This window comes from Trichechus manatus, unplaced genomic scaffold (genome assembly GCF_000243295.1).
Source record: "Trichechus manatus latirostris isolate Lorelei unplaced genomic scaffold, TriManLat1.0 scaffold00001, whole genome shotgun sequence".
NCBI classification, from domain to species: Eukaryota; Metazoa; Chordata; class Mammalia; order Sirenia; family Trichechidae; genus Trichechus; species Trichechus manatus.
In genome coordinates this window covers 25,530,943-25,556,590 of record NW_004443937.1, presented here as the reverse complement: position 1 = coordinate 25,556,590, position 25,648 = coordinate 25,530,943, and the positions used below count along the sequence as shown (strand labels likewise).

The 25,648-nt window shown below is 44.0% G+C and overlaps 1 protein-coding gene across 1 annotated transcript; it reads right to left on the bottom strand.

Annotated features, from left to right (window-relative positions):
- Positions 1-15,771: 15,771 nt before the first annotated feature.
- FAM240A (family with sequence similarity 240 member A) lies at positions 15,772-25,207 on the bottom strand. Its single transcript, XM_012554504.2, has 2 exons — positions 25,065-25,207; positions 15,772-16,095 (listed from the first exon to the last, which is right to left on the bottom strand). The coding sequence occupies exons 1-2, from the start codon at positions 25,205-25,207 to the stop codon at positions 16,005-16,007; spliced, it is 234 nt and encodes a 77-aa protein (XP_012409958.1). The 3' UTR covers positions 15,772-16,004.
- Between the last annotated feature and the right edge of the window lie 441 nt (positions 25,208-25,648).

The window sequence follows — 25,648 nt, the reverse complement described above, 5'->3', positions numbered from 1 at the left end:
AAGCTACTTGCTGATGGTGGTGGGCAGAGGTCCAGGTTATGAAGGGACCCGGACACACCAGCCCTGCCCTCAAGTGTTAGGATTTGAGGCTGAGAGAGACACAGACATCCAAGAGGTTAAAAGGCCTCTCAATGAGCAGACGTGTCCCAGAAACGTAGCCCTACCTCCCTCTTCCCCCAGATTGTGAGCCTGGCCCTGGTGATTTCCCCGCCCACTACGATCACTGCCCGCAGCCCTGGCCTTTAAGTGACCCGCCTCCCCCCACAACTGCAGTCCTGGCCTTGGTGACCAGGGCACCCCCTTCCGGCTGCATGCAACCTCTCAATACCTCCTTTCCCCATACCCACTGCTTCCCTTCAGCAGCCAAATTAATTGACTGTGTCCCACGCTCTCCAACTCTTGCACATCTGACTCTTGTCCACCCGATATGTCCTCCTCCTGTCCCACTGGGTCCTGGGCTGGTCCATCCTCACAGACCCATCGTGTGTAAACCCTCCAGCCCCTAAGGAAGGAGCACCCTCTGCTCCACAGCACTTTCCCAGGGCCCCTTCCCCGGCCCTACCACATTCTGTCTTGGGGGCCCATTTCTGGTGCACATGCTCAGTGAGCCGCCCATTGGCACGTGGGTGACTGCACGCCTCCACTTGCCATGCCCACTGCTCCATGCCCTCAGCCTGGCCAGGTGTGCAGTACACAGCATGAGAAGAGCATGGAAGCACAGGTTGATATGAGAAAGGCTGGACTGTGAAGGATCCTGAACCCACGTGAAGGTCACCACTGAAGACTGGCCGGGGCAGCATCTGTGTCAACAAGCCCTTCAGGAGTGACCGGGACAGACAGAGTGCTTGCAGGGAAACTGGACGCCTGGCCAGACTTAGGCTGGGAGCAGAGAGGAAGATGACAGCCAAACCTCGGGAGTAGAAGGAAGAGAAGGACACCTCTCCACCTATCTCCAGGGCCCAGACTGACCTCACCTGGGTGCTAGGGGCTCAGGCTTGGTCCTCCCAATCCAGGACCCCGTCCATGCCTGGCAGTGCTGATGCCAGTCTGACATTGTGTCTCTCCACCCACTCATCTCCAGGTGCAGGAAATGCTGCCTGGTGGCCAGGTTATAGCTGTTGACCCAGTTGTGGTTGATGGAGATGGAGTCCTCCTGAAAAGGACAAGGGCGCGGGGATGGCGCCATGAAGCCCACTGCAGGGACTGCCTCCCTCCATCAACTAGCATTCACCAGGGGCCCCCGGGTGTCAGGCCCTGTTCCTATGCAGGACAGGGTCTGGAACATGATGTAAGTGGTCCCAGCCCTCTTTAGTTGGGAAGGGCTGGTTCTCCTCTCCCAAAATGGCGACAGCTGACGACCTGTGCTTGCCGGGCAGAGAAGAGGAGGCTGGGACTGGGATACTTTGAGCCCATGGCTAATCCAAAGTGGGAGCTGCTGACCGAGCCTCTGTTTACTCAGATTACTCCTGAGGGTGCTGGGAGCCAGTGCATGGCCTGGGTCATACTGATTATGTGGCCCTTGAGGGACAGCAGTTCCGCTAGTGGGGAAAGAACACCTTAGACCCTGGGAAGTTAGAGGCAGGGAGTGGACCGTAAACCTCTTTTGGACCCTTGCCCACTGCTGCCCCAGGGAGTGGGCACGCTAAGGAACAATCAGAGGTGACATGGGACTGCTGCAGAGACCCTTAACAATGCTGGCTGAGTGAAGCAAATGTTCCTTGAGCAGGGATCTAGGTGAGGTGGCCTCAGCAGTGGGCTGTACAACTTTGTTGCGTGTATCATTTTCATTTCATGATAGATGCTTGCTGGGAAATACCCACTTTATTGGTGCTTTTGCCCCAGGCCCATCTCAAAATAGTACGTCAAGGAGTAACAACACCAAAGAAGGGAGGTTAGTCTCTCGGTGTCCACCAACGCTTGATCACAAGCCCGTCATTGCCGCTCAGCTGAGCATTGTTGTCAGGCAGTTGCCGTATCCAAACACCAGGGGGCGCCTGTGCCGAGTGTCAACATCCTTCGGCCGTGAGCACCAAAACAAAATAACCAAAACCAAAGCCGCTGCCCATTGAGTTGATTCCGACTCATAGCAGCAACCTTACAGGACAGAGTAGAGCTGCCGCATAGGGTTTCCAAGGCTGTAATCTTTACAGAAGTAGACTGCTACATCTTTCTCCTGTAGAGAGGCTGGTGGGTTCCAACCGCTGACCATTCAGTTAGCTGCTGAGTGCTTAACCCTGCGCCACCAGGGGGCACCAGTCTTGTATAATTTTCAGCCACTGACACTTGTAACTTAAAAAGGCTCTTCAGGCCCAATTGGTCTGAGAGGACAATTGGCTGGGTGCTTTCTTTCAGCCCCCCTGCCTGTGCCAGCTCTCTAACCAGTGTGCTGATCTCTTCCTGCCACCCCGTCCTCGGGTGCTGTCCTTTGTTACTGCTACCACATGGCTGGGCTGGGGGAGCCTGGTGGGCTCCCAGACGTGTGCTTGTCCTACTGCTGCCGTTCTAATCGTGACATTTCCCGTTGGGAACCTACCTTCCCGTCAGGTATTTTAAGTGTTACTCATCCTTAAAACATGTCTATGATACATTCAGCAGTATCCGTTACAACCACGTAGGTGTGTGGAATGTCCATCAAATAAAACACAAACAGATTAGTTTCAGGGGCTGCAGTGGGGCCAGAGTCGGCTGCCAGACTGAAACAGCACCCTGATAACCTAAAAAAGACTTAACCGTGGTGAGGCGGCACCATTAGCCCTGCGAGGGGAGTCAAACGTCCGATGCAGGAGGAGGTGGGACAAAGGCCTGTGCAGTGTGTCCTTTACTGTAAGACAGATAGTCACAACCCTGGCGTGCACGGATGGCTTTTGCATCAGAACCACAGAGTCCTCTATCTTGTAACAGACCACAGTTTTCTTGACTCCCAGATGGAACGAGCCTGCAAATTTCTAAGAAACTCCTTGGCAAGCAGGCCCTGGGGTTTTGTCGGGATCTATCACCATTTTTGGTGGCACAGTGGTTAGGCACTTGGCTGCTAACCAGAAGGTTGTAGGTTTGAATCCACCAGCTGTTCCACGAGAGAAAAGACCTGGTGATCTGCTCCGGTCAAGATTTCAGCCTGGGAAACGCTATGGGGTAGTTCTACTCTGTCCTATAGGGTTGCTATGAGTAGGGATCGAGTGAACAGCGCACAACAACAATGGCTAATGACGGCCAACTTTTTCTGTGCTTAGCAATGGGTTAACTATCAACAGTTAAGTGCTCAGCTGCTAACCGAAAGGTTGGTGTCCGCAGGAGAAACACTGGGCGATTGGCTCCCGTAAAAAATTCAGCCTAGGAAACCCTATGGGAAGTCTACTCTGTCCTATAAAGTTGCTATGAGTTGGAATCGACTCAGTTGCACACAATGACAATATCACTGTCCCTAAAGGAGCCTTGGTGGCACAATGGTTAAGTGCTCCACTGCTAACTGAAAGGTTGATAATTTGAACCCACCCAGGGGCTCCTAGGGAGAAAGACCTGGCGATCTGCTTCTGTAAAGATTACAGCGTAGAGAAACCCTATGGGGCAGTTATACTCTGTCACATGGGGTTGCTATGAGTCAAAAATTGACTAGACAGCACCCAACAACAACATCATCATCCCTACTGGCAGAAGTTTGATAACACCACAGTCAGACTGCTGAGACTTAGGTCCTGACTTGCCAACCAACAAGACATCATCTGTAGAGTGAAAACTCTGGACGTCAGAGGGGAGAGGCACTCACACTAAATTCTGACTGAACTAGAGGTGGTACACAGTAGGGGAATTTTTCCCACTAGAACTTTGTTATGTGTGGCCGTGCCCTGACCAGCGGACTCTCCTTTGACGCTTTACGGGCACTTATGGGACGAGCATGGAACACATCAGCACCGATTCTACATCGTTACAACAGAACATTGAATTGACCAGTAGCTGCAACTCACAAGACTACTTTAAACTTCTTTTTTCCATTGTGAATTTCGCTCAAATCCCATCAATTAAATTTCGTCGTTTTTGTTTGTTTAAAGGACACAGCCCAAGTTGTTTAACACGCGCACTTGAGAGATTACAATAGCAGCTGCCTGTAGTTGCTGGTTGCCATGGAGTCATGTGATGGTTAAGGTTATGTGTCAACTTGGCTAGGCCATGATTCTCAGTGGTTTGGCAGATATTATGTAATCATCCTCCATTTTGTGATCTGATGTGAGCAGCCAATCAGTTGAAAGGGGTGTTTCTTTGGGGATGTGACCTACATTCAATATATATAGTATTCTGGCAAAGCTTGCCCTTTCTGGCTCCTGCATCCGACTCATCATCCTTGGACCTCCGGTTCTTGGGACATGAGCCAGCAGCCTGCCATCTGACCTGCTGATTTTGGGTTCGTCAGTCCCTGCAACCAAGTGAGTCAGGAGAAACCTCCAGCCTGACATCTGACCCATGGGTTTGGGACTTGCCAGCCTCCACAACTTCACTGGTTTTGCTCCTTTAGAGAACCCAGCCTAAGACATCTGGTACCAGGAGTGGGGTGCTACTGTAACAGCTACCTAACATGTGGAAGTGGTTTTGGAGTTGGGTAATAGGCAGAGGCTAGAAGAGTTTTAAGGTGCCTGTTATGGATTGAATTGTGTCCCCCAGAATGTGTGTCAACTTGGCTAGGCCATGATTCCCAGTATTGTGTGGTCATCCTCCATTTTGTGATCTGATATAATAACCTATGTGTTGTAAATCCTAACCTCTATGATGTTAATGAGGCAGGATTAGAGGTAGTTATGTTAATGAGGCAGAACACAATCTACAGGACTAGGTTGTATCTTAAGTCAATCACTTTTGAGATATAAAAGAGAGAAGTGAGCAGAGAGGAGGGACGTCCTACTGGCAAGAAAGAAGAGCTGAAAGCAAAGCATATCCTTTTGTCCCAGGGCCCCTGCACTGAGAGACTCCTAGGCCAGGGGAAGATTGATGACAAGGATCTTCCCCCAGAGCTGACGCAGAGAGAGACTTCCCTTGGAGCTGGTACCCTGAATTTGGACTTCTAGCCTCCTAGACTGTGAGAAAGTAAATTTCTGTTTGTTAAAGTCATCCATTTGTGGAATTTCTGTTATAGCAGCACTAGATAACTAAGACAGTGCCAAGTAGTAAAAGCTTAAATTGCCTCGAAGAGACTTTTGGTAGAATTATGGACGTCAAAGGCAGTTCTGTTGAGGGATCAGAAGGAAGTGAGGACAGCTATAGAGAAAGTCTCTATCATCTTGAGAATACCTATGGTGCCAGCAACAAATGTGGATGTTAAATGTGCTTCTGGTGAGACTTTAAAAGAAATGATGAGCATGTGATTGGACAATGGAGGAAGGGCAATGCTTTTTATGCACTGGTAAAGAACTTGTCTGAATTATGTTCAAATATTTGGTGGAAGGTAGACCTTGTAACTTGGATATCTGGCTTATGAGATTTCTAAGCAGAATCTTAAAGGGGCTGCTTGGTTCCTCCTTGCTGCTTGTAGTAAAATGCAAGAAGAAAGAGATGAGGTAAGATAGATGCCAAGACACATGGAGATCTCTAAGGAACCAGGGAGCAGAAGCTGAAGAGACCAGGACCTTCCTCCAGAGCCGACAGAAAGAGAAGACTTCCCCTAGAGCCAGTGCTCTGAATTCAGCCTCCTAAACTGTGAGAAAATAAATTTCTGTTTGCTAAAGACACTCACTTTTAATATTTCTGTTATAGCAGCACTAGATAGCTAAGACAAGTTGATTGCAAGTCATGGAGACGTGATGTATGCTTCACAGAGCAGAACTGTGCTCCATGGAGTTTTCAAGTCTGTGACCTTTCAGAAGCAGATCACCAGGCCTATCTTCTGAGATGCTTTTGGGTGGGTCTGAACTGCCAACCTTTTGGCTAGTAGTTGAGCACTTAAACGATTGTGCCACCCAGGGACTGCAGCTGCCTATAGATCATGTTATCTCCGTGCTGGGAGCTAAGGGGGTGCAGGGGCAGGGAATAGGGGCTACCCCTCAGGGTGACTGGAGCCGCTTGGGGGACTTCTTTTCTCCTTTGGGTTTTACCTAGAGTTGGTGCCACTTCCTCTCCTGTCTCACTCTAGGTATCCAGAGGGTGCTTGGCTCAGAACCAGCTCGTTAAGTCCCCATAAAGACACCAGCACCAGCTGAGAGGCACCCCTTTCTCTGAGTTCTGGGTGCCTGCCATGGGGCCCATATTTCAAGTTTCTAAGTTTTAATATTTCCAACTCCTTCCATTTGTTCCCCCCACCCTAGGGATAAGAAGCTGCTTTCTGTAATTGTTACCTCCGTGATATTTTAGAATTCTCTTCTTGCCTTTTCAATTCTTCACTTGCTGGGCGTGGTAGGTAGAATAATGGCTCTTCAAACATATCCACGTCCTAATCCCAGAACCTGTAACTATGCTACCTTACATGGCAAAAGGGACTTGCAGATGTGCTTAAATTAAGGACCCTGAGATGGGAGATTATCCTGGATTATCTGGGTGGGACCAATGTAATCACAAGGGTCCTTAAAAGTAGAAGAGAAAGACAAAGGAAGAGAATTGGAGAGAGATGTGACTACAAAAGAATTGTCAGATACCCACAAGGTTGCCAGCATTGAAGATGAAGGGAGGGAGGCCATGAGCCAAAGAATGGGGTGGGGTGGGTGGGGGAAACTTCTGGAAGCCAGAAAAGGCAAAGAAACAGATTCTCCCCGAGGGCCTCCAGAAAGGAACACAGGCCTGCCAGCACCTTGATTTTTGGCCATAGAGACCAGTGTCAGATTTTTAACTTGCAGAACTGAAAGATAATACATTTGTGTTGTTTTAAGCCGATAAATTTGTGGTAATTTGTTATAACAGCAATAGAAAATGAATATAATGGTTATCACTTTTATATTAAATTCCCTTTGTTAATGTAACTGGTGTGGTTTCTGCCTTCTGACCTCACACAGGCTAATACAGAGACTCTCCTCCAACTCCCTGAAGTCCCATATATTCTTCATCATCTTCAGATGCTTGGACAGTGTGAGCTCAGGAATAGACCACACCTCTCTCACTTTGATCCCTTGTGTTGACTGGCTCTGATTCTTGAGAGATTCTTCCCTCTTCTGCTTCAGCAGGATAATGTAACACTTGAGGGCAATGATGTAGCCTAGTAGTTCTACACTGGAGGTCAAGATGGAGAAGATCACTGTCTTAGTTATCTAGTGCTGCTATAACAGAAATACCACAAGTGGATGACTTTAACAAAGAGAAATTTGTTCTCTCACTTTCTAGGAGGCTAGACTTCCATATTCAGGATGCCAACTCCAGGGGAATGGGCTCTCTCTCTCTCTGTCAGCTCTGGGGGAAGGTCCTTGTCATCAATCTTCCCGTTCTAGGAGCTTCTCAGTGCAGAAACCCTGGGTCCAAAGGAAACGCTGTGCTCCTGGTGCTGCTTTCTTGGTGGTATGAGGTCCCCCTGTCCCTCTGCTTGATTCTCTCTTTTATATCTCAAAAGAGATTGACTCAAAATACAACCTAATCTTGTAGGTTGAGTCCTGCCTCATGAACATAACTGCCTCTAACCCTGCCTCATTAACATCATAGAGACAGAATTTACAGCTCACAGGAAAATCACATCAGATGACATAATGGAGGACAATCACACAGTACTGGGAATCATGGCCTAGCCAAGTTGACACACATTTTTGGGGGACACAATTTCAATCCATAACAATCTCCATGGCCACTGTGACCTTCCCCTTGGTGCGGTGGTAGACAGGGAGGAAGGTGACCTAGACATGCAATGCAATGCAGTGTTGAACGTCAGGAGCTTGGCTTCATTTAAGGTGTGGGCAGATTCCTGGCCAGGAAAGACACATTGAAGGTCCCAGGGCCAAGGATTCCAAGTATCCCAGGACCCAGCAGAAGGCAGTGATGGAGCCCCTGTTGCATTTAATGATGATGTGTGCAGGCTGGGAGTGTGTGTCCATTTCTGCCTCTCTGACCTTATGCTAAGACAGGTCTAGAGACACAGAGCCATTCTTTCTTAGCCTCAAGACATCCCCTCACCCAGCCCATTTCTTGGAGTTCTTTTTTTTTCCCTCTCCAGAACCTCCTTGAAGAGAAACAGCCACAAGCTGGCTAAAACTGGTCCTGCCCCCCCACCTTGGCACTCCAGATAACCTTTAACTCATTAACTGCCTCACACATGGTAATTTCTCTGGGTAGAGAACTAACATGCTAATGAACAAAAATGGCTAACTTCCTCCTGCGTAAGGAATCAAACCCAGGCCTTAGAAAATGCTTTCTTATTCTAAAATACCCCGAGCCTTCGCGTGCAGTATTTTGTATTCTGAAACTGATCCTGCCTGTATAAACCAGCCTTAACAAGCTGCCTGCAAGGCAGTTTTGGATGGCACACAGCCCCGACTGTCTCCTTGCCTGGCCAACCAATAAAGTTTCCTTTTGTTCTCCCCAACTCGGGTTCTGTCTTTTTGGCCCTGGACGCAGTTGTGCCGAGCAGAACTCAGAGTTCCTGGCAACAATACTACCCATCTCTGGCCGGTAACACAGTACAAACCCCAGAGGACCTCCAGGCTCCCAGGAAGCCAAGATTCTCTTCCCTCCTTGCTTGTGACAACCTCGGTTTATATATTCCCTTTTATATATATTATTGTTAGACTTTCCCCAAAGTTGGTCCCTTTGGTCCCCAAACTCCCTCCAGTCTTACTGTTTAGGCCAGTTGCCCCTTTCCCTCTAGTCACTTGGACCCAACTCACTCAGGGCTTCAGAAACAGGAGACAAACCACACCCCCTCTAGTTCCTTCTCTTTAAAAGCGATGATGCAACTTCTTCCACACACCAGTCACAAAAATAAATATCAGATGGGTTGAAGAGTTAAAAATAAAACATCAAAAAATATTAGAAGAAAAAACAGGAGAACTAAGACTCAAAATGAGGATGAGAAGGCCCATTCTGTTTAAGGAAGAGAGAGGAAGTAAAATAGACCACTAAATGGTTTGTCCCACTACTCAGTCCTAGGAGAAGATTGATTCAAGAAATGGAGGGTGTTAAGGATTGAATTGTGTCCCCCAAAAATATGTGTGGTGAATACTAACCTCTATACCTGTGGATGTAATCCCATTTGGGAATAGGGTTTTCTCTGTTATGTTAATGAGGTCTTACCAGTGTAGGATGTGTCCTAAACCAATCACTTTTGAGATATTAAAAGAGCAGATTAGGCACAGAAATAAGAAGGCACAGATGGGGGAAGATAGATGTCAGGCCACATGAAGCTCACCAAGGCATGGAGGAACAAAAGCTGAAAGGAGGCAAGGACCTTCCCGCAGAGCCTACAGAGAGAAAGCCTTCCTAGCCCTAGTGCCCGGAATTCAGAATTTTGAAGCCCTGGTGGCACAGTGGTTAAGAGCTCGGCTGCTAACAAAAAGGTTGGCAGTTCAAATTCCCCAGCTGCTCCTTCAGATCCTATGGGGCAGTCCTACTCTGTCCTATGGGTCGCTATGAGTCGGAATTGACTCAACAGCAATGGGTTTGGTTTTATGGGTTTTTAAACTGTGAGAAAATAAATTTTTGTTTGTTAAAAAAGCCACCCTCTTGTAGTATTTCTATTATAGCAGCACTAGGAAATTAAGACAGAGGATAAAGTGAAATCCCTACATGTAATTTAAAAGAAAACAAAGAATTTAATGTTGGTGAGAGGAATATCAAAAGTAACCTTAAAGTTTCAGGAACTGTTTACTGAGGGTGGCTGTGTCCCTGGTATACTAGAAAACATAAAGTCTTTGTTAATTGAGAAAGGTAAATTATATAAATTTTTTTTGACCTACTATCTCTTCCCAAAAAGAGTTATTTTCATGTGTCTGTCATGCATTTATTTGAGAGCCATGAGATAAATCTTTGGAATGCTTCTTGACTTCAGGACCTGTTTTACTCCGGATTCCTTGCAGGGTGTTCTTATCAGGCCTCTGCAGAATGATGTAGCACTTTAGGGCAAGGATACAGCCTAGTCACCCTATACTAGAGGCCAAGATAGAGAAAATCTCCACATTCACAATGACCCTCCTCTTGCTGCTGTGGTGGACAGGGAGGAAGGTGACCCAGACACTGTAGAACACCAGCATGCTGAACGTCAGGGACTTGGCTTCATTGAGGGTGTCCAGCAGATTCCTGTCCAGGAAAGCCACAGTGAAGATTTCAGGACCATGGGTCCTAGGTATCCCAGGGCCCAGTATAAGACAGTGATGGAGCCCTTGTTGCATTCAATTATAATGTGTACAGGCTCAGAGTGTGTGTCCATTTTAGTGAAGGGAAGGTTCGCAACCAGATTCCACAGATAGTAACTTGAATCAAGGCACAAGTGGGAATGCCAGAGGAGGTGGCCCTGTCCGCAACCACTCCCTCTTCCTTTTCCCTGGTGCAGGGGTCTTAAAAGGCAAAACCACGGTGATGGTTTTTACCAGAACAGTGGAAACAGCCACAGCAAATACAACTGCAAATGCTGTTTGTTGAAGGATGCAGGGGCCTGTGTTTAGACGGTCAATGAAGGGTAAGGAACAAAGGAAACACAGGATGAGGGAGATGGGTGGGGTGTAGCTGAGAGTCCAATTGTTGGCCTTGATGATGGGAGTGCCTCGGTGCTTCACAAAGACCCTAGAAACACAGTCATGAGAACAGAGAGTCACAGAGCTGCGCAGGCCAAAGCCATCTCTAGCAGGTCTTCATAAGCCAGGAAGGTTACATTTTTTGTGAGGTAGTGATCTCAATTTGTGTTTGTGCACTGATGATCTGGACACTTCACACACTGGTCTCCATCTGATGAGAAAGGCAGAGCTGCAATGTCTCAAATTCAGGGACTCTTGCTGATTCCCAAGACAGCAATAGTCACCTTTGAGAACTTGGGACATATTGTCCACCCTGGTGCTAGACCCAGATAATAGCACTGAAATTAATAATTTCCTGTTGTCACTGCCTAAAGGTTTTTTGGACAAAATTAAAATTTGTCTCACTTACCACATTCCATGTGTAGGGGAGCAATTTTGTTTTCTTTCACAAGGAAACTATCGTAGATTCTTAGATATATAGATAGCATATCTTCAGGTCATCTCCCAGGTATACAATGCTCTCCCACCTTAGGTGGGTAATTTATTCTTGGGAAATCACTTCTTACTGGGGCTTAGTTTATTTTAGGGAATGACTGTTGCTTTCTTGTGATAATTTTCACTCGTTTTATAGAAAATGTCAGTTTTTAGAGATGCTTAAGGGATGAAATGTCTATGTGTCTGTAATTTATTTCCAAAACCATCTACAAAACAATGATCAATGAAGCAAAATGTTAGCAATTACCAAATCTTGATCATATATTCATTATACTTCACTCTGTGAATAATCTGTGAATAATCGATGAGGCAAAAATGTTAGTAATTACCAAATCTTGATCACGTATTCATTATACTTCACTCTACTGTAAATTAGAACATTTTCATAGTAATAAGGTTAAGGGAAAAAAAGTCTCGTCTGGGGCAAATTTTCCCAAGTTATAAATGTAATTTTAATTTCGGTTGAAAATGATTAATTCATTCCAGAGCTCCAAATTTAAGCACTATTTAAGTTAAAATAACACCAAATTTCTTTACTATGGGCACAATTATTTCAGTTATTAATACTATCTTTCATAACCTGACATAAGGCAGGTTCTTTATTTTCATTATGTATTCATTAATTTGTTGATTGATTTTTAAATAATCAATATGCATTCATTTTATGTCTGTCCACTCATGCTGCTTCTGGTCTTTTGTATCTCTCGAACACTGCACAACTAAAATTCTGCTCTCAGATGGTACATTTGACAATCAGTGTATGTTACTTGAACCTTTCATTGGAGAATCCATCAGAATAGCATAGAATAGAATTAAAAAGTCTACAAAAATGATGTCGATAAAGCACCAGCAAACCAGGAACAAATTGGGAGAGAAATCAAAGAGACTGAACGAGTGTTCATAGGCAAATAGAACCAAATGTTTTGTGACAGTTGCTTCTGGTGTCAGAAAATCAAACTGGTCCTAATCAATAAGAGACATTGCCTTATAAATTGGGTGATCATTCATCCCAGCTTGGTTCACATGATGTGCCTTTTTATTATTAGTAGCATCCCCCTTCACTCTCAGAAATGTCCCAGCTTGGATGAGTTTGGTTAGCAAACTCATAAGCAATAGAGTTATTAATGAAATGTCTAGTATAGTCAAATACTCATAACCTACTGATCATATCTCAAGTTGTGGCTGTACTAAATTCACCAGGTACTAGTCATTGAGCATCTGCCAGGTACTTGGCTAAGGTCTGGGCATATAAAAATGCCCAATATTCAGTCCTTATCATTAAATTATTTCTTAACTCCATTGGTTCAACCATGTAAATAATTCTCCTATGCAATTCTTCCTTTCCAGTTCTGCCATCATGCCTTTAATTCACTTCCTATCTTATCTCCTACAAATGACTTTCCCTGTGGTTTCCTGTCCATCCAGTGTGCATTGTGTGGATCCTTCCATGCAATTACAGAGCAACAGGAGAGAACTTTCTGGCAAAAAGTGACAAGTTCACTGACTAGCACAACAGAAAAGGCACCTTTTGGGATTTTCTTCTACCCTCCTCTCCAGCCACACCCCTAGCGTTTATTAAATCTTGTAATCTACCATCCTGCCATATGAATCTACTTGAAATTACCCAAATTCTCCATGCTCATTTACTCCTCTGTGCTAGCACACAGAGATTTTAATACTGCTCTGCATTGGTCAAGTTCCCAGCAGGAAACAGATGGTCCATTCAAAAGAATTTAACCACGGGTCTCTTTTCAGAAGAGTGGACTATGTTAAGGGAAACTAAAACCAGTTGCTGTTGAGTCAATTCTGGCTCATGGCGACCCCATCAGTGTCAGAATAGAACTGTAGTCCAGGTTTTCAATGGCTGATTTTTCAGAAGCAGATCACCAGGTCTTTCTTCTGAGGCACCTGTGGGTGAACTTGAAACTCCAACCTTTCAGTTAGCAGCCAAGCAGTTAACCGTTTACTCCACCCGGGGACTCCTTAAGGGAAAGTAACAAGGAGATAAATCACCCTGGGGCTAGCAATAGTTGGGAGTCTTTAACACCACTAGGCCTGATGGGGCAACAGGAAAGAGCTTTCATCAGAACTTAGTGAGACCTGCAGGGCTAAAGAAAGCCTTCTGCAGAGGTTGTACATTTATGAGGAGGAAGAGAGTGATTCCAACTCCTGGCGGCTGCGAGGCAGAGTAAAAGAAACATCCTGACTGCTCTGTCCTGCACTCTGAATCTCTGACTGATGCTTTCCATAGGCTGAACTCAGCTGGAAGCTAGAGTCCAACAGAGCCGGACTGATGCATGTATAACAGCTTTCAGGGAAACCTAGCCAATGTGAAAAGGTGCAGAGTGGATCTAAAAGGGTAAACAGAGAATATCCGGCTCCCCTCCTCCCCCTTGAATGGACCTGGTTCTACTTGCTGTCAAAGTCTCTGCTCCTGCATCACCTCCTATGGGAATTACTCTGACCAGCGGAGGCTGCCAAGTTTATCCCCTCTGGCTTTCCCTAGCTCCTTGAATATCCCTCTCTTGGAACTTAGAGGATGTCCTTTACTCTCCTTCATCTTTTCTTGTGAAATTTCATTGACAAGATGATGCTGTTGAGCTCCAAGGGAATTTGGAATCATTTAGTCTAAGAGTCAAATGCTGAATTTGCGGCTTACAAAGTGTTCATCTGACAATCTATCTATCTGACAATCTCGGTCTTTTAATTGGTGTGTTTAGGCCATTTAAATTTAATGTAATTATTGCTGTGTGAGGGTTTAAGCCTGTCATTTTATTATGTGTTTTCTGTTTGTTTCCTCTGTTCTTCATTCTTCTGTTTCCACTTACCTGTCTTCTTACAGAAGGGTGTTACTTGGCATTTGTTAGTATTGCATTTTGATTTACCTATAGTGTTTCTGACCATATCACTTTATATAGCTTTTTTAGTCATTGTGCGAGGGATTATAATACATTTACTAAACTCTACACAGTGTACTGTTATCAACATTATTCCACCTATGTAGAAACTTTACCACCAATTATGATATAGTTAAATATTATCTTTATATACATTAATAACCACATCAGTGTTTTCATTTCTTGCCTTCAACTGTCCAACTTACTTTTAAAAACTCAAGAAGAGTCTCATATTTACTTAGCTATTTACCCTTTCTATTCCTCTTTCTTCATTCTTGATGTTCCAACTTTCCTTCTGATGTCATTTCCTTTCTGTTCAGAACTTCCTTGTGATTTCTTCCTCCACTACTAGTCTTCACCTGCATTTTCTGCCTCATTTTACTGCATTTAGATTCCAGCTATGGTGCTTTACAGATCATGCAGGTAGGTCTTTGCTTCTGAGAGCCTCTCTGCCAGTAAGCCCTGTCTTCTCTTCTGCTTCTGTTTAATTTCTATTTTCTTCCTACACTCAACGAGAATTTCTCTTTCATCAAAACACTCTAATTTTCTCTAGTTGGGATGTGTAGTGTATTAGTTGAATTGAATCCTAGACTGAATGAGAGACCATGGGGGAGGGAGGGCTCTGAGCCCTGTTTCCTGGATCATAAAATTATAGGGTTTGGGGACATGTTCTCCTGACTCTTCTTGCTCCTTGGTGGCTCCCATTGCCCTGATGAAGCTTTGTGGGCTTCCAGGGATGTGGATGAAAGCACTTCATGCCATATCAGGGCATTAGAGGACTGGAACACCACACCCACCACTGTGCCAGAATCACCCCCACCATGCTCTGTCTCCCAGTAACACTGCCCCTGTGTACATAAGGCCTTACAGGTGCTACCTACAACAGGCAAGTGCCCAGGGCTTTTCACCACACATCTCTCTGCTACATTCCCTGGTTAGAAACTGTTGTGTAAGCCTGGTCATAGTTTTCACTCTCAGAAGCAGCAACCCTATACCTAGAGAGATCTGAGGAGTGACAATGATACTTCAAAGCCCAGAATCTATCTGGCAAGCAAATAGTTTGGGATGGCCAGATACACAAGGGTTGAGCTGACAGCTAACCAGTGCAAACATGGGGAAATTTAAAATAAACAATGAAATGAAGAGCATACACACCAGTGATGGCAAGACAACCAAGGTGTGTTAAAATTATCCTGATTTTATTGAATAAATAAACAGCTGAAACCAGTTGCTGTCGAGTTGATTCCAACTCATGGAGACCCCGTGTGTGTTACAGACTAGAGCGGTGCTCCGTGGGGTTTCCAGGGCTGTGACCTTTCAGAAACAGATAGCTAAGGCACCTCTGGGTGGGTCTGAACCGCCAACATTTTGGTTAGCAGTCAAGCACTTAACTTTTTGTGCTACCCGGGACCTCCCTTTTATTGAATAGTTCTAGGCAATTATGTTTTTAAAGAAGCCAAATCAATTCACATGAAGAAAAAAAAAGAATATTAACTTCATTTATTTTCAAACTTTATTTTGACGACTCTTTACAATATTTCTTTTTCTGCAGGTGAGTGCTTTTCTCTTCTCACAAAAAGAAAACTAGAGCAATGATTACATGAAACTAGGTAGCCTAGGAGAAGTGGTGAAGCGAAACTACTGTGCAATGGTTACATTGTTACCATCAGGATCATCCTCCTTGGAGTACTCATAGAGCTTAAACTATTTGGATTTCAAAATTAGAAGTCAATTATGTGGAAATAAAGTATGTTGCATGGAGTTTTGGTCTTAAATAACCTCATCTTTAGAGATGTGCAAACAGGACTGACTTGAATAATAACTCCCATTTAGCATTGGGGAACCATTCGTAGGTAAATTCCTTCAAAGCTGGGGAAACAATAGCACCAGATCTGATTGGTAAAGCAAAGGGACTCAGGGATTTGCATTGACTTCTAGCAGAGTGACCTCGGTGCTTTACATCCTCTTGTGTCAATGCAGCAGGAAGCGCTCAGCCAACATTTGCCCGCTTTTCAGTCTCATCTGGGTTATTCCGTAGCCTCAGCTTTGTTTCCAGCCTCTGCCTCCATTCTTCTCTGAGCCTGAGAAGAGAAACAAAACACACACGGACTGGGTATTCATTTTATGGCTGTTGGTCCAGAGGAGTCTCTGGCTGGCACGGATAGTTAAGCACTTAACTACTAACCAAAAGGTTGGTGGTTTGAAGCCACCCGGAGGTGCCTCGGAAGAAAGCCCTGGCGATCTGCTTCCGAAAAGGTCTCAGCCTTAAAAACCCTACGGAGCACAGTTCTACTCTAAAACACATGGGGTTGCTATGAGTTGGGCTCGATGGCAACTGGGTTTTTTTTTTGGTTTAGTCCTGAGAAGTTTTTCCCTTTTCTTTTTTGCCTTGAGGTTGTGTGTGTGTGTGTTCAGGGTTTAAAAGATATGCAGAAGACTTACAAATTTAAATATATACATGTATGTGTGTGTGTATATATATATACACACACACATATACATAGACTCTTACTTTTGTCTCACGTGCTGTAGTCTTAATCCTCTGAACTTTGTCTTGAAGTGCAGTAGCTTTGAAGTACTAATAAAAAAAAAAACAACTTTTGATCTAGAATTCTTTATCTAGCAAAGCTATTTTTCAAAAACGGAGGTGAAATAAAGATATTTTCAGACAATAAAAAAATTTTCTTTTAAATAAGTAAAAGAAGTAGTCACCAACAGACCGTCAGCACCAGATGTGTTAAAGGAAGTCCTTCCAGCAGAAGGGAAACAACCCCAGATGGAAGTACAGATCTATGCAACCATATGGGTGCATAGGAATACTTTTTTTTCTTACTCTTCACATCTCTTTAAAAGATAATCAGTTATTAAAAGAAAAAATATTAATGATGTATTGTGGGGTTTATAAGGACTCCTGGTGGTGCAGTCGCTAACTGAATGTGGTTAACCAGCTAACCAAAAAGTTGGTGGTTAGCACCCACCAGCTGCTCCATGGGGGAAAGATGTGGTAGTCTGCATCTGTAAGGATTTACAGACTTGGAAACTCTATAAGGCAGTTCTACTCTGTCGTATAGGGTTGCTATGAGTCAGAATTGACTCAATGGCAATGTTTTTTTTTTTTTTTTGGTGGAGTTTATAACATATGTGGAAGTAAAATATACTTAGCACAAAAATTATCTTTTGTACAATAGCACAAAGGCCAGGAGGGGAGAAATGGTAGTATACTGTTGTCAGGTTCTTAAAATATATGCAAAGTGATAAAATATCACTTGAAGGTGGACTTATAAGTTAAGGAAGTATACTATTAATCCTAAAACAACTACTGAAATAGCACAAAGAGTTATAGCTAAAAAGCCAACTGAGGAGACAAAATGAAATGATAAAAAAAATAGTCATTTAATCCAAAAGAAGGCAGGCAGGAAAAGAGAGAAAAGGGAACACGGAAGAGACGAGCCAAATAGAAGAAAATAACAAGATGGTAGATTTAAACCCAATCATACAATGAATGTTAATGGCCTAAACATCCCAATTAAAATCCAAAATTGTCTAATTAGATTTTTAAAAAGCAATTACTCTTCCCCCCCTAAAAAGAAAACACCCCAAACACATAATGCCTATAAGAATCCGTTTTAAATATGAAGACACAAATAGGTGAAAAGGATGGAAAAAGATATTCCACGTTAACCCTAATCAAAGAAAGCTGGTATGGCTATGTTAGTATCAGACAAAGTAGATTTCATAGCATATAATACTACAGGACAAACAGAGTTGTTTCATAATAAAGGAGTTAATCCTACAAGAGGGTATAACAATTTTAAATCTTTATTATGCAGCTAATGATAGAGCTTCAAAATGCTTGAGGCAAAAAGTGATAGAACTGCAAGGAGAAATAGACAAATCCACAATTATAGTCAGAGATTTCAATATCTATCTCTCAACAATTGATAAAACAAGTAGACAAGAAACCAGTAAGGATATAGACAACTTGAACAACACTATCAACCAACTTGACACAACTGACATTTATAGAACACTCCACCCAACAACAACAGAACACACATTCTTCTTAAGCGCATATGGAACATTTACCAAGATAGAAAATGTTTTGGGCCATAAAACAAGCCTTCATAAATTTAAAAGGATTCGACTTATACAAAGCATGTGCTCTGGCCACAATGGAATTAAGCTAGAAATCAATAACAGAAGGATACCTGGAAAAAATCTCCCAAATATTTTGAAACTAAATAACACAATTTTAAACAATCCATAGATCAAAGAATTGGATTTCAATATACCAGCAACAATCAAAAATTGAAATTAAAAGGATCATTTAAAATATCATACAAAATAGGAAATAAGGATATATCTGACAAAAGATGTGCAAGACATATAGGCTGAAAACTACAAACCACTGTTGAGAGAAATTAAAGTAGACATAGGGAAAAGGAGATATATATATATCATGTTCATGTATCAGTGACTATAAATATTGTTAAGATGTCAATTCTCCCCAAATTGATCTATAGGGTAAACTCCTTCCTAATCAAACCCAGCAGGCTGTTTTTAAAAATAGAAATTGACAATCTGATTCTAAAATTCATTTGGAAATGCAAAGAATCTAGGATAGCCAAAGCAACTTTGAAAAAGACGAAAAAGATTGGAAGACTTACAGTACTTGACTTCAAGTATTACTATAAAGCTAAGTAATCAAGACAGTATAATATTGGCACTAAGACAAAGAGATGAACAGAACAGAATAGAAAGTCCAAAAATAGACCTACAATCAAAGTCACTAAATTGTACATGTAGAAACTGTTGGTGTAAGCTTTGCTGTGTATATTCTCAACAACAACAGAATAAATATAGAAAAAAAACAGACCTACACTCACTCCAAAAATAGACCCACACATACATGAGTAATTGATTTTCAACAAAGGTGTGAGAACAATGCAGTGGAGAAAGGACAGTCCTTAACAAATGGTGCTGTAACAATTGCATATGCATCTGTGAAAAAATAAAAGCAAAACTTCATACCTCACACCATATTAAAAAATTAGTCACAGTGAATTATGGAGGGGGAAGGAGCCAAGATGGCGGCTTAGTCAGACGCACCATAGCCTCCCTCTGCAGCAAAGACCCAAAAAACCAAGTGAAACATACAAATAACAATCCTCCAACATCAACAATCCTGAACATCAGAAAGGATGGAACGGAACCAAATACCGACTAGAAGAAAAAACTGAACGAATGCAGTGAACGAGGAGTAACACGGAGTGGAGGAGCTCTGCCAGCTGTCCCGGCTCAACACTGCCATCTTGAGACAAAGCAAGTAGGGACCCTGGGTGAAGAGTACAGGAAAGCAACTTCACGGCATTCCCATAAGAGACAGAGAAACTGCATAGACACACTTAGAAGCAAGGTGATCGGATCATGATCTGGATCTAGGGAAGGAAAACACAGAAACCAGGGCAGAAAGTCCAGGGATCCTGCCGTCCACAGAATAGAGGGAACCAGGATCCAGAGTAAGGTGTACCCCATGAGCAGCGGTTCCCGACCTCTGGGGTGAGTGGCCTGTAGGAGGCAGTGGATCCGTGGACTATTGGCAGGAGGTGCCCGCCTCCCCTCCTTGCACTTGATTGAGGGCAGGTCCTGACTGCTGGCTGCAGCAGACGGGAAGTACCAGGGCACCCATGTCTCCTAGCCAAAGGGGTGCATTCCCCCTCCTCCCACCCTCCTGATCGGAAGGGGCGGAGGATCTCATACCCCTGGCCACCCCATCTGACTGCGGACGATAATACACACCCCCTTGCTCCCCTTACCCAGCCCTGTCTGCCACCCTTCTGCCCACCCAGCGAATGGCAGTTAAGAGCAGTCCCGCGTGCTTATCCACCTGCGACTCAACCCCCACCCCCACCTGAAGAGTGGCGGTGACCGCGCAACCGTGCGTGCACCTGCCATCCACCCCCCTGACCTGGTGAGTGGCGGTGACCATGGGACCAAGTGGTGCACCCACCCACCCACCACTCACCACCCCCGACCTGGCCAGCAGCAGGTGTAATATAGCCATCTTAGCTGGGGATGGGAGGCGGGTGGGGGAGAGTGGGAATGTCTTTTATTCCTTTGTTCTGATAAGATATAAGGGGTTTCAGACACTGGCCGGTATGCTTCAGAACCTAAAGGACTGGACTGGGCCAAACCTCGTGTCTAACATTGGAGCTGATCTTTTCTAGAGTAAACAGAGCTGTCTTCCATGGAAGGCAAATCCAAGTCCTGGCTACCTCCCAGCCTGTTTGGTGGACTGATGCTCACAGTGCACACAGACCATGTAAGCCACTGCTGAAAGCAAAGTGAGCCCTTTCCCCAGAGACTAGTACTGTGCCTAGTGCCTGCTGCTCCAGCTCCTGCTGCAGCGACCCTCCACACACAGCACACCTCCAGGAAGCAAGGCAGAGTGAGAACCCAAAGGGGTTGACTTCTGGTTTTCCAAAGGATTGGAAAGTGTAATTCCTAACAAGAAGATTTAAATTTCCACCTGTAAGCAGTACTTCTAAGCAAGTAGCTTTCTAGAATGGGTTGAGAGAAGAGATGGTCGGGGGCAGCCCTTTGAAGAAAGCCACATTCTTCCAGGGCCCCTGTATCTATTGAGCTTTGCAATATTGCAAACGTTCTCTGGTCTTTTATGTGGCATGATTCTTTTTTTAACAGAAATTTTATTTTTAGTGCACTTCAACTGATCTTGTGAATGAACAGTTCTAAGTTAGAAGAGCTGTGCTGGTTTTACAGACTGTCTCCCCATACCTGTTGTTGTCGAGTTGATTCCGACTCATCACGACCCTATAGAACAGAGTAGAACTGTCCTGTAGGGTTTCCAAGGAGCGGCTGGTGGATTTGAACTGCAGACTTTTTGGTTATCAGCGGAGCTCTTAAACACTGTTCCACCAGGCGCCATCTCCCAATGAAGTAGCTTAAAACTGGGTGGTGATGATTTGACTGACTGACCTGACCACCTCTAATACCATGGTGAAACTAGTTTGGGAGAAACCAGCTTTCACTGCTTTTTGTTTTTTTTTTTTTAAATCACTGCTTACCCTATCAATTTAACAAGGAAAGGAGTCACTGTGCCAATAAAAGGATTCTCCTTCAAATTAAAAAGAAGAGATTAATTATTGACCTAAACGTAGACGTAAGACTTAAAAAAAAAACTAGAAGATGAACTTTCAACACTGAATGAATAATTTCTATTATAAGGATCAGCACAAAGCTGGTTCCTATGAGGCAGAGGTTAATGATGTCCCAAATGTCCAGCTTTTCCAGACTGCTGTCCCACTCCTTCATCTCTAACATCAACTACTCACTCTCCCCTCAGTACTCTCCCTCCCGTGTTTGAGTTCCCTAATTCGCTGAAATGTCTCAGAGAATTCATGAACCATATAAAGGAAATGGCCCATGAGTTTGTGAAAGCTGGCAAGTTCCAAACTCATGGGTCAGGCATAGGCTTCTCCCGACCTATGTGGCTGCAGGGCCTGATGAACCCAAACAGGCAGTTGAGACCACAGGCTGCAGGCTCACAAGGCTTCGGGAACTGGTGTATCAGGTCACATGACAGGCCGCCAGCCCAAGGGGCCGTGGAGGCCAGCAAATCCCAGAATCAGCAGGTCAGACAGCAAGCCTCTGGTTCAAGTCCTAAGAACTGGAGGTCAATTGATTACTAACCAGACAGGGGATCCAGATGCAGAGAGAGAGCCCCACCAGGATGCACACATATATCTTAGATGCAGGCCACACCCCAGGGAAGGGTGTAACTTTAGTAAGGGTGGGACTCGAGTCACTGCCTCCTGCAAGACTGCGACCCAAGACACACCCTACACCAATCCTGCCTCATCAACGTGTGGAGGTCAGGATCCACAACACATAAAATGGAGGACTATATTGGGCATCATGGCCTAGCCAAGCTGACACATAACCCCAACCATCACAGGTTCCATATACCTTATTTGCGTAGCCCCACTCAGTCATTGTGTGTGAGTCACCAAGACCATGGCTAGAAGGGCCGTATTAAGTAATTCATTACACCACAAACACCAAAAGCACAATCCATAAAAGAGTAGTAGTGTTCCATTGTATTGATATACCATAATTTATTTGTTTATCCATTCACCTGTTAATGGACATTTACATTGTTTCCTGTTTTGGACTATTGCACATAAAGCTGCTACCAACATTTGTGTACAAGTCTTTGTATGGATATATGCTGTCTTGAGTAAACACCTAGGAGTAGAATGGCTGAGTCATATGGTTGTCGTTGTTGTGTGCTGTGGGGTCGATCCACTCACAGCAACCCTATCGGACAGAGTAGAACTGCCCTGTAGGGTTTCCTAGGCTGTAATCTTTACTGGAGCCGAACACCAGGTCTTTCTCCCATGGAGTTGATGGTGAGCTCTAACTGCCTACCTTTTGGTTAGCAGCCAAGTGTTTAACCGTTGTGCCACCAGGGCTCCTTGAGTCATATGGTAGTGCATGTTTAACTTACTAAGAAACTGCCAAATTGTTTTCCAGAGTAGTTGTACCATTTTTACATTCCCATTAGCAGTGTACGAGAATTCCACTTGCATCACATTCTTGCCAGCTATTGATACATAGAACATGGATGAATCTGAGTGAAAGAACCGACATGAAAGATACATACTGTATAATTCTATTTATATAAACTTCTGAAAAATGAAAACTGGTCTGTAGTGGCAGAAAGCAGATCAGTGGTTGCCTGGGGATGAAAGTGGGCAGGGAAGAGCAGGAGGGAGGGGTTACCACGGGCACAAGGAAACATCGGGGGTGAGGGCTATATTCATCATGTTGGGTTTGGTGATGGTCTCGTGAGTGTACACGTGTGTCAAAACTTATCAAGTTGTACACTACAAAGACGTGCACTTGATTGTATGTCAGTTATACCTCAGTAAATGTTTTAGAAATTGAATATATTTAAAGAGATATACTAAAAGATTAAAAATTAGAAAAAGTAAACACGTGAGATGCATCTAAAGCTTTACTTAGAGGGAGATTATGGCCTTAGAAGAAAGACTGAGAAGCAATGTGCCTCACGTTTAACACAGAGAGCTGGAAAAAGAGCAACAGAATGAACCCAAAGAAAGTAGAAAGAAAATAATAATAAAGAGAAGAGCTGAAACTAACTGTCATGGATTGAATTGTGTCCCCCCAAAACATCTGTCAACTTGGCTGGGTCATGATTCCCAGTACTGTATGATTGTGTAATCTGATGTGATTTCCTTATGTGTTCTAAACTCTATCACTATGATGCAAAAAGATGGATTAGCGGCAGTTGTGTTGATGAGGTCTACAAGATTAGATAGTGTCTTAAGCCAATCTCTTTTGAGATATAAAAGAGAGAAGTGAGCAGAGACACATGAGAAACTCATACCAAGAAGAAAGCAGTACCGGGAGCAGAGCGTGTCTTTGGACCTGAGTTTCCTGCGCAGAGAAGCTCCCAGACCAAGGGAAGATTGATGACATGGACCTTCCTCCAGAACAGACAGAGAAAGCCTTCCCCTGGAGCTGATGCCCTGAATTTGGACTTGTAGCCTACTGGACTGTGAGAGAATAAACTTCTCTGTTAAAGCATCCACTTGTGGGATTTCTGTTACAGCAGCACTAGATGACTAAGACACTAACATAGATATCAATTCAAAAGTAAGAAAAGAATCAAAGGAACAGAGGAAAAGGGGAACAAAATGAAACACTTTATAGTAACTAAAATGGTAGCAACAAGTCAAAAGTTGAGTAAAAGGACTAAACTCACCAATTAATGAATAAAACATGTCAGGTTGGAAAAACCTCCAATCCGATTATATGCTATGTAAAAAGATACACGTAAATTATGACAGGGATAAATTGAACATGAAAAGACGGAAAAAGATGTATAAGCAAATACTAACCAAAAGACAGCAACAGGAAGGGAACTAACATTCCTGAGCCCTGACCTTGGGCCAGACACCCTGCTGGGTGATTTAGGTACATCTTATTCAAGCTAGGAGCCCTGGTGGCACAGTGGTTAAGCATTCTGCTGCTAACCAAAAGGTCAGCAGTTTGAATCCACCAGCCATTCCTTGGAAACCCTATAGGGTAGTTCTAGTCTGTCCTATAGGGCTGCAATGAGTTGGAATCGACTTGATGGCAATGGGTTTGGTTTTTTGGTTTTTATTCAAGCTACTGTCCCAAAGGTTGGTGGTTTGAATCCACCCAGAGATGCCTCAGAAGAAAGGCCTGGCAATCTACTTCTGAAAGATCACAGCCATTGAAAACCTGATGGAGTGTAGTTCTACTCTGAAACACATTGGGTCACCATGAGTTTGAATTGACTCTATGGCAACTGGTTGGGTTTTTGATTCAAGTCTCACAACAACCTAATGAGCTGGAATTGTTTTCTTCGTTTTGTGAAAGGACAACATGGAGTAGTGGTGAAGAGCAGAGATCCTTTGGAGCCCGGCTACCTGGATTCAACTTGGAAAAGGGGGAGAAGGATGAATAATAAGTTAAAAGTCTCTGGTCATTCCACTAACCAAAAAGTTTATTTCCTTGAAGCTTTTTGTTATATGCATAAGTACTGCACATGTACAGTTGATCTTCACTATTCGTAGATTCCGTATTTGCTAATTCACCTAAAAAAAAAAAAGCGTCTGTTGCGTAGAGTCCATTTCATAGCGACCCTACTCTGCTTTTCACAGACACATCTGTTATACCAAATTTGGGGAGTTGGTGGTGGTGGTGGTGGTGGTGATGGGATGGCTGGTGGTGGTGACGAAGGTGGTGTAGTCCTCATGCGCTAGAAATGGCGACAGAGAGAAGAGAGATATTTATAAAGAATTAGAACATATACTTGTTACCTGAAAAGAATTTTAAAAATTACTGCCCACAACTATAGACGGTGGCAGAATTGTATGCATCAAAAATTAAAATAATTTAGTCCTCTAAGATGCCCATTTGGTATTTTTCTGAGGAAGTCAATTTCGATTTTAAAAGAACAGAAAAACAAGCCACACACCTTCTCAGTGCACTTCTTCCCAGACGGTGTTCCTCTGATTCTCGGTAGTAAGTCTGTTTGCCAATTTCCTTTTCCCAGAAGCGTTTGAGCTCATTACAGGTGTTCCTGCAGAAGACCTCCCGGCGAACGTATTGACTGTTCATCCCCTGGGGAAAAAAAAAAAAAAAGCCGCTGAACCCACGTGGAACACTATCCTTCAGACTCTGCAGGGGACAGACATCGTTTGAATCCAGATCCTGCCATTTACAAGAGAGAGACCCTGGTCAGCCACAGCGCTTTTGGCAGTCTACTTGCTTGTCCTCACACACTGAGAGCGACAGTCACCTTATGGCTTGCTGTCAGGACATAGTGAGATCATGAACTCAGAAGCTCCCCACATACAGCCTGGAAGTAACAGGCACCTGGCAAATACCTCTGCTCTTCCTTCCTCCTCACAGAATCACGACTTCTCGACTTTTTGTGAAGGATGTAACATGTGCCAGGCATTTTATGCATCTCGGTCCACTGAGTTATTGAGACAACCCTGTGAGGTGGGCAGTACCTTCCTTGTTTTAAAGGTGAGAGATTTGAGGAATTACAGGACT

Bases quoted from the DNA above. Each gene is read 5' to 3' on its own strand.
- FAM240A (XM_012554504.2), bottom strand. From the start codon at position 25,207: ATGAACAGTCAATACGTTCGCCGGGAGGTCTTCTGCAGGAACACCTGT. The intron at 16,096-25,064 runs GTGTGTGGCTTG...TTCTCTTCTCAG, and splicing joins GGAAGAAGTGCACTGAGAAG to GCTCAGAGAAGAATGGAGGC.